Source organism: Heliconius melpomene, chromosome 12 (assembly GCF_056956725.1).
Source record: "Heliconius melpomene rosina isolate 202511_hmr_F chromosome 12, ASM5695672v1, whole genome shotgun sequence".
In the NCBI taxonomy this organism is placed as follows: domain Eukaryota; kingdom Metazoa; phylum Arthropoda; class Insecta; order Lepidoptera; family Nymphalidae; genus Heliconius; species Heliconius melpomene.
The window spans coordinates 13,922,634-13,942,948 of NC_140400.1; the positions used below are offsets into that span (position 1 = coordinate 13,922,634).

The window sequence follows — 20,315 nt, forward strand, 5'->3', positions numbered from 1 at the left end:
ATGGTCTTTTCCAAACTAATATATGTATAAGAAATATTTTATTTACTAATTGATTTAGGAAACAAAAAATCCATTAACACTTCATTAGATACTTTTAATTCCAATCAACGAAACGTCTTATTAATTGCCATCCACTTAATTACAGTTAAAATATAAATTAAACAATTCTTTCTCCTTTTTCTTTTTTACCCAATTTTAAACGAATTCATAGGCCATTGTAACATAATTAATAATTAAATTCGCTGAGTATTTAATTCGTAAAATCTCTCAATGAATTTATTTTTATTCGTAATAAAAGTGCTAAATAAGATTCCTAGACGACTCGAAGAGTGTAATAACATTGTTATTAGAGACATTTATCGAAATCGCTCGAAGTGAAAACTAAGCGATTTTTCAGCTTTTATTTACGGCTAACTAAAATAAAAGATTTTTTATAATGAATGTTGCTTACGCCACTTGGCTTCTTATACGTGTAAATAATATATAAAAGATCTAATTCGTTTACAAAAAATAATGTAATATTTAATATGTATATAGGTTTTTTTTGCTTTTATGTTCTTTCAGCGTTGTAAAATTACTTATAAATAATTAATAGACCAGCTTTGATTGTAAATGCGAAAGGTTCTAGGTTAGATTCCTATTCGAGGAAATGAAATATTTAATATCTTCAATTTCTCGCTCTGTTGACGAGGCAAAGCGCGGCGTAGGATTCCGTCACTCAACTCTATCTCTAAGTTCCCAGGTTCCTTTGTTCCAGGCTTACCCTGCTATGTACGGGATACAATGTGAAACTACAAAAAAATATATTTGATCTGAATAAAATAATATTAAGTAATATACCTTGTGCATCTGTTCTTACTGGTGTGTGTGTCGGGGTTGTCAGCTAACGGTGTTGTCACTGTCATGCTTTGGATTGTCATCTTCACTTAGTTTCAATATCTGGACTGAAAACGAAAAAAAAAATATGTCACTTTTAGGAATGGGAACATAGGCCCCTAGCATTTTTCTAAAATATAAAAAATTAAGTCATATATTTATTACCTAAACAAAAACGTATTGTAAATAGTGTCATTACTAATTAGGAAAAATGGAACGTGAGTGGTCTTACGCAACATGTTTACTATACGGATTTGATGAATCAACGTAAAAAATGTCCAATTATTTTATTATTATTACTAAGCTTATATGATAGATTTTTATAGTAAACAGCATTGAATAGCAAAATTATATAATAATGTAAGCGTCACTGAAAAAAAAAAACCAATTTTCGTTTCAGCCTCACACTGTATTACGCATAAAGAGATATTGAAGGAGAACCTAGAGTAAAGGCCCCGTCTCTGTATGTCGCCTGTATTCTTCGATTTGTCTTTCTATAGCGCCACTATAGCAAGAAAAATTAAAATAATGCAATTTTCAAACAATTTTCAATAGTATTATAGACCCTATAGAGACGTCGTGGTCTGCAGAGCTCAACCCCGCTGTCAATCTAATTTATATTGTTTTATATAGTAAACTTTATTTATTGAAGATAAAATGCTATTCAGTATTCACGCAAACTTATTTATTTAACTAACACAAACGTAGTTTACAAACATAGGGGAAACGTGTCAGTTATTTTAACGAAGCTTTTGTGCAGTTGACATTTTTCTTCAAAAGAATTAGATACATATGCCTGAATTTGTATATGTTACTAAATTTTATTCAGGTTATAGAGTATTGAAAATAAATTAATAAAATTAATATTATTACCTAGAATTTGTATTCCGCATATAGAGAGAGGAACCCAGTGCTAAGACACTTTCCGCCAAATTGTCGAGGCATTGCTAAAATATCACGCAATGTCTTCAGAATTCGGAAGAAAGTTTGGAACGGAGTGTTTTAACACTAGGTGCCTTCTGCCTACCCTGCTGTGTGCGGGATACAGCGTAAAGCTAATTTGATTAATTGAAAAATGGGTGGAACAATGTAGACAAGATTTCTTGATCAATTGAACTACCATGTAAAAACTGAAAATGTATTTTTAAATAACAGAATATTCGTAATTAATCCGGATGAAGAGTTTCATAAAAAACATCACAATCTTAAATATGCAACAGAATCATAATAATTATATTTTTTTTCTCTATGTTTATATAGAACTAGTCTTTTGAATAGTAAATAATTGAAATTAAACAAAAACATAACACGTCTGCAAGAATAATAAAAAAGAGTAGACGAACAAGTTACACTACGACGCTAATATAATTGAGCAAAAACTATTTCACATCTAAGTTTATCATCATATTTAGAATGTAAAAACTAAGTAGTAAGTATTTGAAGGAAAATCAACTATTTGGGTAATCGTACTCGTACAGTGTTTCGTATTCGGATAAAAAGCGAGGAACGTAGTGTCTTAACACTAGATTCTTACTGTCTCCTCAGCTATATATGGTACAAAGCGTGAGACTGTTAATTTTATTGTTATAATATTGTATTACTAAAATTTGACGCTGTTTTTTTTTTGAGTATAAAATTCATCTTTTAAGTGATGCCGCTTTGTAACTTCTCAAATAAACCAGAGTCCAGACCTCCTCGCAGGAAATGTTCAATTTATTTCCACTTCATATATAACTAACTACATTTGAATTGTAAACGTTTTACAATTCAGTTATAAGTATAAGTTCAATAGCTGCTTTAATTTTATAATTTTTATTATAGAGTTCAAAAGAGTAGAGTCCCTTAAAAGTGTACTGCAAAATCGACTGGTTGATGGTTCTTTCCCTTTGACTGGGAACTCGAGGAAATGAAATATTTAGGTAAATTTATATTTCCATTTCTTCGTTCTGGTGTCAAGGCAAAGCGTGGCATTGAGTGCCGCCACTCAACACGGAATTCCTCCAAAAATTCAGCGGAAAGTGGGGAACGGAGGGAAACACTAGGTTCCCTCTGCCTACCCTACTGACTCCGGCACACAGACACACACATACAGAGTGAAGTTGATTTAATTTATTTCTAGAACATTTATTATCAAGCAATGGTATTTAAACAGAAGCTATGTGCATTGTTAATGTAATGTTATGTAAACTGTGCGGACATAAAATCGTCAACACAGAATTGTGTGTTAACTTTTTATTTTTGTAAGCCATATTTTTTTATTTAAATATTCGTAACTTAAATAATATTCTATGAATAATATCTTAACAGTAGCAGTTATTATTAGCGACATTAATTGTACTTTAATTGATTACCTACATGCCCATAGTTTGCCCATAGTAAAAACCAGTATAGACACATGGGCACATTAGCGGCTGTAAGTCAATCATTTATACTATAATTACATATAATATTATATCTGCGAATTACCGATCGGCATATTTTCCTAGAATTCAAAAACCATATTGAGTATTTCCCCATCAACATTCCGTATTAAAATTCTTATCTCATGCTAACAAAGCATACAACATGGTCATATAATAATTAAAAACTAATAAAGTGAGTTGCTAGGTAGTTTATTGTTTTATTGAAAATATTTGATTAAATGGAGAATTTAATTATTTTAACAAAAATAAGAAGATTTCTATTATTTTGTGTATTAATCGATTTGTATTACTTATTATTATAAAATAATTTTGGCGGAGTGTCTTAACACTAGGTTCCCAGGTTCCCTCTGCCTACCATGCTATATAAAGGATAGAGCGTGAAGCTATAAAAGAATATACGAGTATTCTATAGTAAATGTAATATATTTAGGGTTTAATACGTTTATGATATTTTTATTTCTTGGACATTATTTAAGAACTCTGACACATTTTTGTAGCTTTGATGTTTTGGATAGTTACTTATTTATATATTTTAGTTTTTTTACAAACACAACGTGATATTTTATTAATATTACTAGTGGACCCGGACGCGGCTACGCCTGCTTCAACTATAAGAATATTTATTAAATATATTTTCAGTTTTCAATAGAATTAGTAAGAAAATATAAGCTTAAATAATCAAAAAGAATAATAGTTAGAGACATATTATTAGAAAAATTGTCTGAGAAATTGAAAACCAACATAAGAAGTAAAAGTAACTAAAGGATATTTTTAATATTAGAAAAAGTACCTAGAACCCGTACCTAAAAACTACCTAAAAATATTTTTTGCCAACAATATCAAATAAAAAAAGAAGAGAACCAAAGTGTATTTTAAATTAATTATAAACAGCAAATAAAGTTCGAAAATGTATGAAAATTTATAAAACCATCAACGTCATCTGCCCGTTCGCGTCGGTCATACTCATACTGTGCCGCCCATAGGCTAGGTCATTTCGAATTAGTGACATCTCCTTAATTATTTATTAGAATGTTATACAGTAAACTATAATATCAATCTAGATAAAATGCTAAGAGTGACTATTATATTTATTTTCATAAGGATGAATATCAAAATGTCGCGGTAACGGTTGCGTAGCGACGCGACGTTTGTTCTTAACATGGCAGAATAAATTGCATGTCAAATTAGAAAGTACTTTAAAATATATTAGTTTATATGTGTAATGTAATGTTATATAGCCTATAGCACTTCTGAAGAATGCAGCTTTCATACAAAACAAAAACAATGTAAATCGGACCAGTAGATCCAGAGATCTTAGCGTTCAAACAAACAAACAAACAAACAAACAAACAAACAAACAAACAAACAAACAAACTCTTCCGCTTTATTATATTAGTATAGATTTATTTTGAGTTCCTATACATTATTATCAACAATTTTCCTGGTACCAAGTCAATTGCAATTAGAATAAAAAAATGTCTATCTAATCGAAGCTAGCAATACCTATGTATATTCAGTTTTTTGTGAATGCAAGCGAAATTCGACCTAAGCTACAAGCTATCAACAGGGATTAAATTGAATAAAACTATTTTAAAAATGTTGATATTTTACGCATGTGAAATAAAAAAATCCTTTTATGGAAATTAATAAAGACCAAATACGATAAACATTTAATAAAAATATTTTTTACGCACTCTCGCTTATGTAAAACAAGCATAATAAATTACCATTATCATTTTCAATCTGATCCATAATCCTAAATCTTAAAACTAAGAGTTGCCACTGAAACGTACTCACTTTCCTTATCGACGATAATAAACGTCACAATACACACACTGATGTAATATCGCAAAAAACTTTATAACACTACAAACAAATATAAAAATATCACAGGAACTTTATTAAGGAACAAACAGTCTCACAAAAATACCGTTTTATCATAGAATATTATTAATATATTCGTTTTAGAGTAAAAATCAGTTAACGAAGATGTCAATGCGCGTGCGCACGCGGTCGCCTTCGTTTGTCTCACGAGACGGAATACCGAATAGCTGTGAAACTTAGTCGTCCTTTTAATGATTTCTTATGTGGGCACTGGGCACAGCCGAAACATGATGGACAACCTGTTTCATTATAGTTCAAAAGAAATGAAAGATCGACGCTGTTACCAGAAATTTTGATCTCCGTACAATAAATAATTATTTTGTTATTTTATTGGTATTTCAAGAAAAATATGATATGAACTAATAATATTTTGGAAATAAATTATATAGAATGGATGGCCGGCTTTCACAATTTATAAATAAGAAAAATATAATTTTAATATTACTGTGTATAGTAGATTCAAAAATAATTACCTATATTTATTTTCTTTATTTTCGCACATGGATTATCTACAATTACTTATAACATGATATTATTAAACCGTAGTTTAATACAGTTTGTTAAGAATTAATCTGCACAACATATTTTTTGTTATATAAACTTGAAGCTATGATTGAGAGATGTAGTGCATATATCCTGTTTTATATATGAACTTGCTTTGATATCACAGAAATACTCCATCATCAGTGGAATAATTGCATCCGGGATATACGGTGAAGGACTTCCATTTGTGTTTTTTTTTCTTCAAGTCATTTCATAGGATGACATCATTGGTCTTCTACTTCTGGATTCAAATTGTGATAAAGAATCTAATTTTTAAAATAATATAGACTATTTCATTTTAATTTTATCAACTTCTCACACGCACTTGGTAATATAATGAATGAATATTTACGTTTTTAATGATAATATGAGTGAGCTCCGCCGGGTCCGGAAATTGGGCGACGAAGTGTCATAACACTTACTTATGCCATATGCGGGATACAGCATAAAATGCTAACTAAAGTAATAAAGCTAGAGCTACAAAATAAAATAATTAATTAATAAAAGATATTCCTTCCTTCATTATATTTAACATGGGATCCGATTCGCTCAAACCGTGGCCATTATTGAAAGATGTTATGAGAATAGGTTCTTTATCGGATTACTGTGAAGGCAAGCATCAATTAGAACAATCAATTTACACGCTACTGGTTCTATGGAACGTTTTTAAAATGTTACAAGTTGTTATAAGAATTATAGATATTTTTTTTTTAATACAAGAAAAGCAGTTCCCCGCGTCACAAGAATATTTAATACCTAATACTGGATTTGTCTTACCAGACTGGGAAAATAGTAATAATGTAAAGTATTTCCCTAATAACTTAAAAAAAGTTTGTTAGTTTATAAAATTCAGTTCCACTCTCGTCTGTTGTGTCAATAATGAATTGTCGTATTATATCATTAAGAACAGCTTGGTCACATACATTTTTCTATTCTTGAGCAATGAACGACGAGAACGGTCGCAACCTAGTGTACAGATACTCCGTTCTCCATTAATACAAACACTTCCATTGCCCACCTTCTGCCGAACTGTTGAGTCACTGCGTGTTGAGTGGCGGAAATCAACGCCTTGCTTTGCCTCTTACCATACCATACCAAGAAAATATTGAATATTCCATTCCCCAAGTGGAAACGGTTGTGCTGCTTTGCCATGACCGCCTTACTAAAAGGATGGTAAAAAGAATTTAGGCAATATTCACACGACAGAATAACTACTTTTCATTGACAAAAGGACCAGACAGGACAAACTTCACGACAAATTGATTTCATTGATAATATTTGAATCCAAGGACTATTGAGTCATCATCAGTAATTTTTTTCCAACTTTCAATCAATATTAATTGGTCTAAAGTGACAAAGGTTAGCCGACGCCCAAACAATTAGTAAAACACTGTGCGGTTCCATATCTACATATATGTAACTATAGGAATAGGCAAAATGGGTTAAATTGTTCTAGTGGAAATGCGGTTAGGCCTAGATGATAGAGACGTTCCGATAATATAATTTATCTTGGCTTGTATATAGAGTTTCCAATGATTTAAAATTAAATGAAAATCAGTATTTATATTATTATCATTATTCATTAATGTTACAAAAATCACTGTATTTATTAAAATATATATTTTTTTGGTTTCCTCACTCTGGTAAAAACATAAACGCTATACCTCGAGAATTCGCCGTAAAGTGGAGAACGGCCTTAATGGAGTGTTTTGACACTAGGTTCCCAGGTTCTTTTTGTCTACCATGCTATGTGCGAGAAATAGAGTAAAGCTTAAAGAAATAATGAGGGAATGGGACGACTTCTACAAAAAAACTGTAAATGCGATGGTTGTAGGTTCCATATCCAGCGGCTCTGTGTAGAGCTCCACTACTCAACATGGAATATCTTGTAGGTATGCGGTCTGAAGATGGAAATCGCTTCGTCGTGACTCTCTCCGCCTAGACTGATAATTGCGGAATAAAACGTGTAATAAAAAAAAGAAAATTATATATGGAAAATATTAATATATTTTTGATTGTTAATGTGTTAAAGATTCACTCAATAATATTAATAACAAATAACAATAATCAATTATTAATTAATGATATAGATTATTTATTAATTATTTGAGTTACTTTTTAATTAGCATATATAACATCATTACATTTCAGTATCTTCCTTTTTGTCTAATTTATTAGGGTAGCTATCCAATATTGTATGTCCAAACTTTAATATGTTTTGTATTTGCGTCAAAATAGCTCCATTTATTGATCCTCTTTCTTTAGATATTCCAATAGGTACTTCCAACATTTGCAACTTTTCTATTTGTGTAACGTTAACTACAATAATACATATAATGAACTAAGTTTATTTTAACCTGCCTATTTATTTTATTTAATAAAACGATTAAATCTTTTTACTTTGTTGTCTAAATAAGATAAACGTTTTACTTAAATAGTTAAAGTTGGTTGAATTTTTCAGTTTGGGTTCAAATTTTAAATAGTCTATGATACTAATTAAAAAAAAATGGTCTTTTTCTTACTTGGACTAAAACCTGTCCTATGGGCCATATAGCAATATGTGTATCCTATAAAAATACCAGCTCCCACTGCAGATAGTGTTATTACGGCTAAACCTGCTATAAATATTACACATGTCATCCATCTTGGTTTGCTGTGAATTTTAGACATTAAATTTATAGTTAAGTATTTTAACCCTAGGTTCCCTCTGCCTACCCTGCTATGTGTGCGTTACAGTTTGAAGTTAATTTAAATATTTTAGTAGAAGTTTCATTTATATTGATTATATTGCTAATATATTATTATTATTATTATTTTCGCAGAATTTGCATTGCGTTTGTATTGCGTGTTGAGTGACGGAATTCAACGCCCGGCTTTTGCCTTGATGCCAGAGCGGAAAAATAATGATAAATAATAATTCATTCTCTCGAGTGGGAATCGAAACCAGAACTGTTGCGTTACAGTCACTCTCTTGTAACACTGCGCCACGACTGCTTCAATAGAAAGATATATTTAATAGTTATTATTAATATCCAATAAAGTTCCTATAAAAAAGATATTAAGGCTAGTATGGTAAAATTAGTTTCACAAAACGTAAAAGCTTTTAATGCTATTTGGCTTTTTATACGTTTCGTATCGTTAATTTTCAAACGCCTGATAAAAATGGCTTCGTTCAGAATGGCGATTTAGCTATTTTTTTAACAAATTTTATACGTGTTTTTAATAATATATTTTTCATTTCATATTAACGTACTTTTTTAAAGAATCTGGAATATTTTCACTTAAGATCTTGTAGTCTGTCATGGTGGTATAGAATAATTGTTTAATATATAATCACTTTTGTGTCGTCGACCAAATAAAATAAAACTATTATTTATATTTATAATAAAATTGACAAATTAAGAGGTAAGTTATATAATGACGTTTAGGCAAATAAGTTTTTATATTTTATCTGCACAGTTTTTAAGAATTTATTGTTTAAAAAATATATGTCAAAAATAATTCTTTATTTATCTGTGGGTCTTTCTTTGTATTTCTTTTTTGAAGTTTAATCTTTTAATATTATCTTATTTTATTATACTAGATGTGCTTTTGCACGAGATTAGCAGACTGTTTTGGTAATATTTTTTATGTATTTGAAAGGTAAGTTTCACGAAAACAAGTTTAAAAATATCTGAAAATGTTATATATATAAGACCAGTCGTGCAGGGGTACAAAGTGTGACTAGAAACCCGATAGATTGTGGATTCGATTACCACTCGGGGAAATGAAATATTTAATATTTCCATTTTCTTCGCTTTGGTGTCTTGCAACGCGCGGCGTTAAGATCCATCACTCAACACGCAGTGCTTCCACAGAATTTGGCAGGAAGAGTTTAACACTAGGTTCACCCTGCGTACCTTTCTGTGTGCGGGATACAGCGTGAAAGTGTTATAATAGCCTAACGTGTAAAGGTATATTACAGATTAGTTTCATGGTGTGCGTTAGCGTCAGTGGTCACATGCCTTATTACCACTCTTTTAATAATGTTAGCATTGGGTATTGGACTCGGCTACAATTATTGTTATATAGACATGGAGAAAGCAAGGCACTCTGAAGGTAAACAAATATATTTTATACTCTACAGAATATGTGAGGTTTAAGCTAGGTTAAATAGAACGATCTTAAAGAGAATTATGTATAGCACTAGTCTCCAATTTTTTATAGCCCAATCATTTTGTGCTATGTGTTAATAGGGAAAGGCGCTATGCTATTTTCATTTCCTCACTCTGGTAACGAGGCAATTCACGGCGTTGAGTCCTGCCACTCAACAAGTACATATAAGTACTAGATGTAGTTTGTAACTTAGTTTTCTTCAGTTTGTGGTGTACAATAAAGTATAAATAAGTAACACCTCCAGAATTCCACTGCAAGTGGGAGACGGAAATGCCTAAAAGGGATCGGAATATTTTAACACTAGGTTCCCATGTTCCTTCTGCCTACCCTGCTGTGTATGGGATAAGCCGTGAAGCTAAAAAAAGGAAAATATATATAGATACTTAATAATATAATGATAAACGTTTTAGTCACTAACGAAAGCCTAAATAAAAATAAATTATTTACGAGATCCTTTGAGCACGAAATATAATTTAGTAATGTAAAGTGCGGTCAGAGAATCAGAGGAAAATGTTAAAATATTTGAAGTGGTTTTTATATAAATAATATTCTAAAGCTAAATTAACTTTTTATAATTTCTGTTTTGTAAATATTATTCTAGATACATTTTAAGTGTTATTCTTATTAAACTAAAAGGCTTGTTTTACGCTTCTCTTTGTTTAGATCAAAAAGTGACAACCGACATATCATATGAAAGAAATATCAGAACTGATACTAAGAATACATCGTTACCTATTGAAATCAACTCTACAATAATAGCACCTTTGAATATTGGTATAAATTTTACGTATCTTATACAAAAAATAAGGCGAAAGAAGAAAAATGTCACATTAGAATTAATATATTAGAGGTTTTGTACATTTTTATAAGATAAAAATGTTTAGCCTTAGAGCAACCACAATTGCTTGTGACATGAGGCTTCTTAATAAACTTTCTTTATTTGCGGGTGGTGGCGTAGTCTGTTATATTTTATACCAATTATATTTATAACAGTGTTTATTTCATTAAAATATTATTATATAGAGTATGTAGTTTTTTTTATTCGATGAAGATAAACTGTGAAGTTAATATTTTTTTATTATTGTTTTATATTGAAATAAAGTTTATTGGACAATGCACATGTTTGTTAAATTAGGTCATGTAAATGATAAACTTGATGTATGATGTACAGAGAAAGATATTTCTTTTAAATATCTTTTATATACTTCTAAAACAATATAAAATAAGTCATTGCTCTTATATATGCTTGGAAACGGATATTACTTTCTTATCGCAATCATTCGTTAGGAAATGAGAACAACGCATCCGTTGTATTACTAATATTCATATATAAATGTATATTGAATGTGCTGTCCTTTTGCATTTTCTTTTAAAATATTTCATAAAATTGGCTCTACTAAAGTGCAATATATTATATTCGAACTGATCTCTGTGAACGTAACAAATAATGATATATTCTATGCAGTTTTTGTGTTGGATATTATATTTTTATAATATTAGTGAGGGCACTGATGCACAGTGACTTTAAACGTGATGGTTGTAAGTTCGATCCCACTCTGGGGAAATAAGGACATAATGAATGTATTGAAATCGGGCGAAAAATGTGGAATGGACTTGTCTTCACATTAGGTTATTTGTGCCTAGCAGAGCTGCTAAATGCCAGAGAAGCCTTATGATATAGGTTAGGATTGATAAATTACAGTTGCATCAAATATTTATCTATCAAAATTTTTAAATATTTTATACCCATTTTCCTTATAATGATTATAATTCCAAAAAGCCATACTTCGCTACAGTTCTAATAATAATAATTACTGATCGTTATTGTAATTATTTAAGAAAACACCAACATTTTTCAATTGGAGTGAGTATATTTATTATTTAATCTGTATTATTCTGTCAAAATCTTTAAAGTATTTACAGTCAGTTTTTAACACAAAATGGAGGTTATTTACAAGCAAATATTGAAAATTACTTCATAATGTAGTATAGATATGGATACGTAATTCTATGGAGTGCTTTCTACCAAAAGTTCATTATCATACAAATTATGTGGTAAGTTTAAAATGAAACCATGTTTAATTCAAAAATCTTTTTGAATATGCTAAAAGAAATCTAAATACATGAGCGTGCTTCTTGCAAAGACCTAATTTACATGGGAAATGTGTAAGTATGCTGTGAGCTTTTCATTCGTAAATTAACTGAACTATAGTACATAATGTCACTGGTAAAGTTTTGTTTAGTTGTTCTAAAATTATTCGAGAAAAATGGTAAATATGGTAAAAGAAATGGTCGCCTTTTGTATCTTAAATAAAATGCATAATTAAACACTAAATATTCATCCAAATTCTGACTAACTGCAAGTATACCCTTAATAAGTGTTCTTCTTGGTATAATATATAAAAAACCCCCGTTTTTGCACTCCCAGTAGAAGCAGGTACACAAAAGCTCAAAACTTAAGTTACTTAATATTGCAATTTAATACATTTTAAATTAATGTATTAATTTTAATTTATGATGTATGTAAATAGATATTAGAATATATACAGTTTTATCATCAAAATGTTATGTTTTCCTCGATTTTATGTTTATACCTTACATAATCACTGTTTCTCCGAAACTCGGGCTTCCTTTTACGAGGACTAACATTACCTGTCGTGTTGGCCTCCCTTTACTGATAACGCTATAAAATGACTTTCCATAAAACTGTATGAATACAATGGAGACTTTATATAAATGCTTAGAGTAACGCATATATAAAAATATGTTTATTTTTTATAATATTATTTCATATTACATATAGGTATAAATTGATGCGTAAATTATACATTTACATTTTTTTAGTGGGTTGTAACCCCTAACACAGTAGAAACCTAGTGTTATAACACTCGGTTCCCATTTTCCGCCTTGCGTGTTGAGTGGCGGAACTCAATATCGCTCTTTGCCTTGACACCAAAGCGAAGAAATTTAAATATTAAATATTTCATTTCCTCGAGTGGGAATCGAATACATAAACCCATACGTTAACGTTCTTGTGCCCCTGCGCCACTACTGGCCTTACATAACATTTATTTTTTCGCAATAATTCTTATTTTTTTTAACTCATAAAAGTCCATTTACAAAAATCTTCATTTTTCGCTATTTACTAATCACTTAATTGTTTGTGTAGTCCACAAGTATCTGATGAGTTGAAATGTTTATTATGTAAACTTAGCAGATCATTGTACAGTCAATATACATTTTGTTTACGTCTAGTTTTCGGAATATCATTATTGGAAGTGGTGGAGGTGGTTGCTGCATTCCAATACCGAATCCCTGTGCGTGTTGTTGTCGGTGCTGTGCTGAACTGTGCTGTAAATTTCTGTGCTGTGCCCTTATAATAGCACTCGTCCTCGGCGGCTTAATTATATTAGCTGAGTCTTTATGTAAGTATTATTAATTATTATATTATATGAGGCCCTCGTGGAGCCACAGCGTGTGACTGTAAATATGACGGTTGTAAGTTCTATACCTACTTGGAAGAATGTATAATTTAATATTTTCATTTCCTGGCTCACAACAGGATAGGGAAGAAGGGAACCTATTTTTAAGACATTTCGTTCCCCACTTTCCTCCAAATTCTGGAAGCATTACGTGTTAAGCGCTTTGCCTTACCTTACCAGAACAAAGAAATGGAAATATAAATTTCAATAATTATTTAATTTCCTCGAGTAGGACTCGAATCTACGACCAGTGGCGCTTACAGTCACTCTTTGTGTTCCTACGACAATACTTATCATACAATTATTAATACTTCAAATAATATTTTTTAAGTTATAATATAACAAATATAATATAAATTAATTTTATTTTTCTCCAGGTAATTCATAATTGAATATTATAACATACAAGAGCTGCTAGCATATTTTATTTAAATGTGAGTGACTTTTTAGTATCACACAAACGTTCTGTTTCATTTTCTGTGTTCCGTCATTTTGACAATATTTTTCAATTAAAAGTCAAATTATAATCTTGCATATAATATGGATTTCATCTAAAAGTTATGTGGTAAATATGTATTTGCAATTTCATTTATATATATTTAATATTGTAAATATTTTTTGCCTTTTACATACCGTCTAAATTTCCTTGTTTGTAATATGTGTGGTCGATATATTTGTGCCGAGTAATCCTAGTCACAGAAACTTTGATAAATCATATTTTTTTTATGTTTATTTATGATAATAGATTTATTTAAGCCTGTAACTTTTGCTTAATCAATACGACGAATGTATCGGATTCAGGCTAGCTATTATCGCCTAACGCTAAATTAGTAAATAATTTATAAAATTAAAATTACATATAAGTTACATATTAAGAAAAAATAAATGTTTTAGAAAACATATAAAAATTAAGACAGTAGGATTCGAATTCTCAATTTATGATTTTGGTCATTCTTAGGAATAATATTTTGGTAACAGATATTTCTAGATGGTAACGACAAAAATAAGTCCCGTAAAAATCTAATTCTTTTTAAGATTTTAATTTAAATGTCTTTAATGTGAAACTAAGACTTTAAAATATTTTAAAAATAGTTGGCATAATGTGTTTGTAAGCAACGAGGCTCTGGGTTTTGCTGCACAAACTGCCATATGCGTCGTGGTGTGTGTCGTCGGACTGCTCGTTGTGCTATTTTTGATTGCTGCAGATATAATATGTAAGTATATGCTATTCTATTTTTTTAGCTTAATTTAAGATAGAGCAGAGAGAGTGTTAAGAAACTGTGTTCTCCATTTTCTCCGGAATTCTGGAGGCTTTGTGTGTTGAGTAGCGAAACTCAATGCCGCGCTTTGCTTCGACGTTAGAGCGAATAAATAAAAATACTAAGTATTTTATTTCCTCGAGCGGGAATCGAACTCACAATCTCTCGTGTTTACAGTCAAGTGCTTGCGCCTCTATGCCACGTTTACTTCATTTTTTTTTCAAGGGTAGTTAAATAACATAAACCTAAAATAGGTATACATGACAGCATTCTATTTCTCATATTTCACACCACCGATTTCATGTATATTGTATAAAATATATTCGAAAAGAAACCTTTCAACAACTTCTTGACAAAATTTACTATATAAAATTTTATAAAAGGCTATTTCTGATCACTGAAATATTTTTGAATAGAAGTTAAAGTTATATTTTCAAAGGAATGGTTCCTTTGAAAAATGTACTATTAAAAGCATACCTAATAACTCTATTATATATTAGTCGTTGTCACAATGGTTACTGTAATTGTAGGTTCATATCTTATACGGGAAAAGTACCATAAAGTGGAGAACGGAGTGATTTCTCACTTTATGGCATCATCACTCTTGAAGAGAGAGTGCGTTGTACCATAAATTTGTTTTTTATTTCTTTTGTAATATATAAATCACTAATTATAACAACATTGATATATGATTTTCAGGATGGAATCGCTAAATAAAATGTGTATGAAAATCGTAGGAACTCGTCTGCTAACGTCGCAGTATAAACAGGAAATACAAGATGAAATTGAATATATATTTTGCCTGAAGCAATCGCCTAGGGTAATGAAAGCTAAACAATTCAAAATCGTATACAATGACGTCGAATGTGGTTACTTTATTATACAAATAAATCAAATTTTACAACAGAGTTCTCCGAGTGGTTTTATTTGCTAGCTTCGGTTGCGCCCAACTTTCTTGATTAGTTAGTGCATTAGAGGTAAACAACCAAATACTTCAATTAATCTAGTGTTAAGACATTCGAGACATTGTGTGTTGAGTGGTGGAAGTTAACGCCACGTTTTGCCTTACCAGGAAGGAAGTGAAAACAATTTAAATGTAATTATTCTAAATAATAATTCATAACAATAATGTATGAACAAAGATAATATTTTTTTATACACATGTATATAAATAATATAATAAGAAAATTTAATATAATAATAAGATAGAAAGGGTCTGTAATGTTATATATAGTATTCAAATAAAAAAAGAATGTAATCATACCCCCCATGTTAGCATGCTATATGCATTACAAAAGAAAATACAAAATATTAATAAGAAATAACATTTTTTACTGTGAAATTGTAAAAATTGAATATTCCACACAAATTAGGTCAATTTCGTATGATGTTCGTTTTACATTTTAAATTGGCTTATCTTCTGAATAGCTTGCAAACGCTATCTAAAGCCATTATGGCAGCTGTTATATGCATTTTGTATGACGTTGTCATAAAAGACATTTGTCGTAAAATAGATTATTCGCTACAGAAATGTGCTTAATGCAGTTTTAATTAATATAATTTTAATTTCATTGTTCCTAACATGTGGTAATGTTTTTTTTAGTTTTTGTATATTTCTTTTAATTATATATATTTTATAGACTTCGTTAGTTGTTTTTCATGTTTTATTGAATTCAGCTCTCACTAAGTGCTTATAATTATTTTAAATAACTAGCCTATACTGCTAAATATGTAAAACAAGTGTAAGTGTAGTAAAATATTTGGAATTCTTTAATGAATGGCCTATCTAACTTTAATTTAAAGTAAGTTTGTATACATTTTTACTGAATCTTCTTCCTCCGACTTCTGTCATGTCAAATTTTATAAAAAAATACACGTAAATTATATTCACTGACTTCGTTTAACAAATCTCGCATGTTTATCGACGATTTTAGCTTATAATTCAATAGCAACTTTTAAAAAATATACTGGAGTTTTACAGAAATGCACTTTATGGCTATCGATAATATATCTATAGGAAGTGACTATTAAATTCTAGTTCTGTACGTTTCACGCAAGTTTTTTGAAACATATGCCAGATTTTAAATTTTTACACTAACATTATTTTATTAGGCTTAATATTGTAAGAACACAGATACAAATTAAAATAAGCTTCACGCTGTATCCCGCATACAGCAGGGTAGGCAGAGGGAGCCTAGTGTCAAGACCACTTTCTGCCGAATTCTGGAGGCATTGCGTGTTGAGTGGCAGAACACGCCGCGCACCAGAGCGAAGAAATGGAAATATAAACGTAAATAAATATTTCACTTCCTCGAGTGAGGATCGAACTCACAACCGTCGCGTTATAGTCACACTCTTGTGCCGCTGCGCCACGACAACCCAAACAAATACAAATTGATATAACAATAACAAATAAGACATTATAAAATAATATAACAGTATAATGTCTCATTTATACTTCATTTCAATGATAATTCAAGTGTTTCTTTAATATATTATCATGAGTCAATTATAATAATTTCGGCAGAAAGTAGAAAACGGAGTGTCTTAGGTCTTGACTAGGTTCCCTCTGCCTACCCTGCTGTGTGCGGGATACAGCGTGAAACTGATTTATTTAATTTATGAGTCAATTAATTATTTTTTTAATTTCCAGCGGCTGCGTGTTCAGTCTTAGCAAGCTCTTCTTCTTATTGATACCTATAGCTCTTGGTGTAGCTCTTGGTTTTGTTATTTACAATTATGTAAAAGCAAACTATTCCCAAATACCATAACATTTAAAACTAAAGTAAGATACAATCGTGTTATTTTGTAGTATTATAAAGCAGTTTTTTTTTTCAGCTTCACGCTGTATCCCGTTGTTGCAGAGTAGACAGAGATTTCTTAGTGCTTAGACATTCCGATTTCACTTTCCGCCGAATACTGGAAGCATTGTGTTGAGTGGAGGGGTTCAAAGCTGCACTTTACCTAGTTACCAAAGAGAAGAAATGAAAATATTAAATATTTCATTTCCTCGAGTGGAAATAGAGTCCACAACCTGTCATTTACAGTCTTACAGGCTTGTGGCCTGACAACACGACATAATTAGGGTTCCGAATCCTTTAACGAAAAAATGAACCCTTATAAGATCACTTTTCGCTCAAGGCCTCCATTTTTGTAAGGAATCATCGATGGTAGAACCCCACTCGCGCTTGTCCAGTATTTTTATGGGAACTTTATTATAGTTCTATACTGTTATTTACATCAATATTGTGGAAAATTAAAATTAAAATAACGGATCTTACTTGTTCGCAGCAAACGTCAACTGGGCTGTTATCTAAAATGAAATAAAAATATTTATAGGCTTAGGAGCAAAAAATAGTACAAAAAAATAATATGATTTATATACTTAAAATATTTTTTATATTTATTTACTAGATGTATGTTTTTTTTATAAAATAACTTTTTCTTAAATGTATAATTTTTCTCTACCTGTGTGTGAAGAACACAGTGTTTTTTTGTCGTAGAGTTAATCATAATTATTTATTTAACATTATAATATTTTATATTTTTTTAGAGGCTAGTGTAGCGCAGGGTTACAAACGTGACAGGTTGTGTATCCCACTCGAGGAAACAAAATATTTATTAATGTCATTTTCTCGCTCTGGTATGGTGGCAAATCGTGGCGTTGAGTTCCACAGTTCACACGCAATAAGAACGAAGTGTCTTAATTTTAGGTTCCCAGGTTCCCACAGCTTACCGTGCTGTGTATGCGATACAGCGTGAATCTATGTTTTTTCTTTATTTCTTTAATATAAACTACAAATTACCTCGAAGCTCTTTAAGATATCTTTCGTTGGAAAATTCCCTCAATTTCTTTAGATTTCATTTACTTCTATTGAAGGAATATCTTAGTATCGAAAAACACTTTAACTTAATAATGAAATTGTATTGGATCACTTAACTCTATTGTATTTATTTGTTTTATTTTTTATACTAGCTTCACGCTGTATCCCGCGCACAGCAGGATAGGGAGAGGGTATCTAGTGTTAAGACACTCCGTTCCCCATTTGCCGCCAAATTCTGGAGGTATTGTGTGTTGAATGGCGGAACTCAACGCTGCGCTTTGCCACGACACCAGAGCGATGAAATTAAAATATACATACATATATATACAATATGTTTAATTTTTTCGAGTAGAGACGAACCCACAACCTGTCGCATTTCAGTCAAACATTTGTGCGAATTCATAGTTATAGTTTTTATTTTTTTGTTAAATATATTTTTAAATGATGTAAAAAAATATTTAAAATATTATGGATATCTTTGAGTAAAGCTTTTGCTTACTTAATACGTATAGATAGATATTTTTATTGTATGATATATTTTTAAATGATTTCTTAAATAAAAAAATGTTTTATTGTTAATTCAATTAAATTATTTTATTAAATTTCCTACCACATGTAAGGTGCAAAAGATATTTACTTTATTTTCTCACGTTTTATGTCAAATGGTTCAGATACAAAAAACTGGTCAAGTGCGAGTCGGACTACGAGTGCTACATTTTATAACGGTAGGTCGACATAGGATTTTGATCAAGCAGCGAATTTCGTACAATTTATCATCATTTGGGGACTTCTATCCATTTGTGAATTAAAGTAAAATAAATGTAATATTTCTTATATTATAATATGTAATATATTCGAATATTTATAATAAAAATGCAACCATACAAAAAGTAAACACTTAAAATTGTTCCAAACTAAAGAAGAATATTATTACAAAAAGGAACTTTATATAGTAGAAGTAATTCATAAATAAGGAATGGTTTCCCAAAATTGAACAGGACAGAAATATCTTAATAATTTCTCTAGAGAGAAAATCCTCGTTCACTGTTCGAGACGGTCGATTGCTTTACGTTAATATTAAATGAGCAGACCAACACACACAGGTATGTTATATTTTCACTTAAATATTTATCTAAACATCAAATATTCTGGTGTTGAACTTGAAATGTTATTGTAATAACTAAGATTGTTTTAAATTTATTGACCGAATCTTGATAATGTAACCATAACCACCGAATTATAACCATCGATAAAATAAGTAATGTTTTGTGTATATTTTAAGGAACCCAAATATATATCTTTATCATTATGATGAATTATATTAATTTGATGAATACTAGAGATGAGTGGTTTTTATTTTCATATTCAATCAGTTGAAATACATTTACTGTTGAATACCACCACATGTTAAAAGTATTTTATCAGAATTAAAAAAATATACTATTTGAATCCATTTTTGTATATATTCAGGGCTCCAGTTCAATAGAAAAGAACCTTTGGTTATTTTCGTCACGTAACTCCTGGAGCTATTTCTTCGGGTCTACAAAAAATATGTAATCTCACATAAATTCAGTCACTTCATGTACAAAAAACTATAAATAACTACAAATATATTTTTTGTTTATCTCTACGGCTTTGTGATGCAAATGTGAGCAAAGCTTAACTGAAATGTTATGTATTTTACATAGTTTCACAATATTTGTCTATGTTGACATCGGGTATTTGGATACCAGAGTACCATACCAGAAAAGGCTGATAATATAGTCGGATCTAGAGTAAGGAGAAATATCTATAAAATATATATTTTACCTAGTACTAAGTATGACAATTAGGTAACAGACTTCTTTTCTAAAATAAAAAGAATATTCA

At 30.3% G+C, this 20,315-nt stretch overlaps 3 protein-coding genes across 5 annotated transcripts in view; 1 reads left to right on the plus strand and 2 right to left on the minus strand.

The window, feature by feature from the left end:
- LOC146534050 (glutathione hydrolase 1 proenzyme-like) overlaps window positions 1–5,237 on the minus strand; it is a 31,057-nt gene extending 25,820 nt beyond the window's left edge. The window contains exons 1-2 of one of the 3 annotated variants that reach the window (XM_085195091.1): window positions 5,097–5,237; window positions 841–944 (exon numbers count right to left, since the gene is read on the minus strand). In XM_085195091.1, the coding sequence (XP_085051217.1) occupies window positions 841–920 (80 nt within the window). In that variant the 5' untranslated portion in view covers window positions 921–944; window positions 5,097–5,237. Of the gene's footprint in view, window positions 1–840; window positions 945–5,026 lie in introns of all 3 variants that reach the window. The other 2 variants (XM_085195094.1, XM_085195093.1) reach the window with 2 other exon arrangements.
- Window positions 5,238–7,866: 2,629 nt separating this feature from the next.
- On the minus strand, window positions 7,867–9,029 carry LOC146534053 (uncharacterized). The gene is made up of 3 exons (XM_085193833.1): window positions 8,980–9,029; window positions 8,249–8,379; window positions 7,867–8,045 (listed from the first exon to the last, which is right to left on the minus strand). The coding sequence occupies exons 1-3, from the start codon at window positions 9,027–9,029 to the stop codon at window positions 7,867–7,869; spliced, it is 360 nt and encodes a 119-aa protein (XP_085049959.1).
- A 280-nt stretch (window positions 9,030–9,309) lies between these two features.
- On the plus strand, window positions 9,310–10,829 carry LOC146534054 (uncharacterized). Its single transcript, XM_085193834.1, has 3 exons — window positions 9,310–9,368; window positions 9,691–9,824; window positions 10,545–10,829. The coding sequence occupies exons 1-3, from the start codon at window positions 9,310–9,312 to the stop codon at window positions 10,727–10,729; spliced, it is 378 nt and encodes a 125-aa protein (XP_085049960.1). The 3' UTR covers window positions 10,730–10,829.
- The last annotated feature ends 9,486 nt before the right edge of the window (window positions 10,830–20,315 follow it).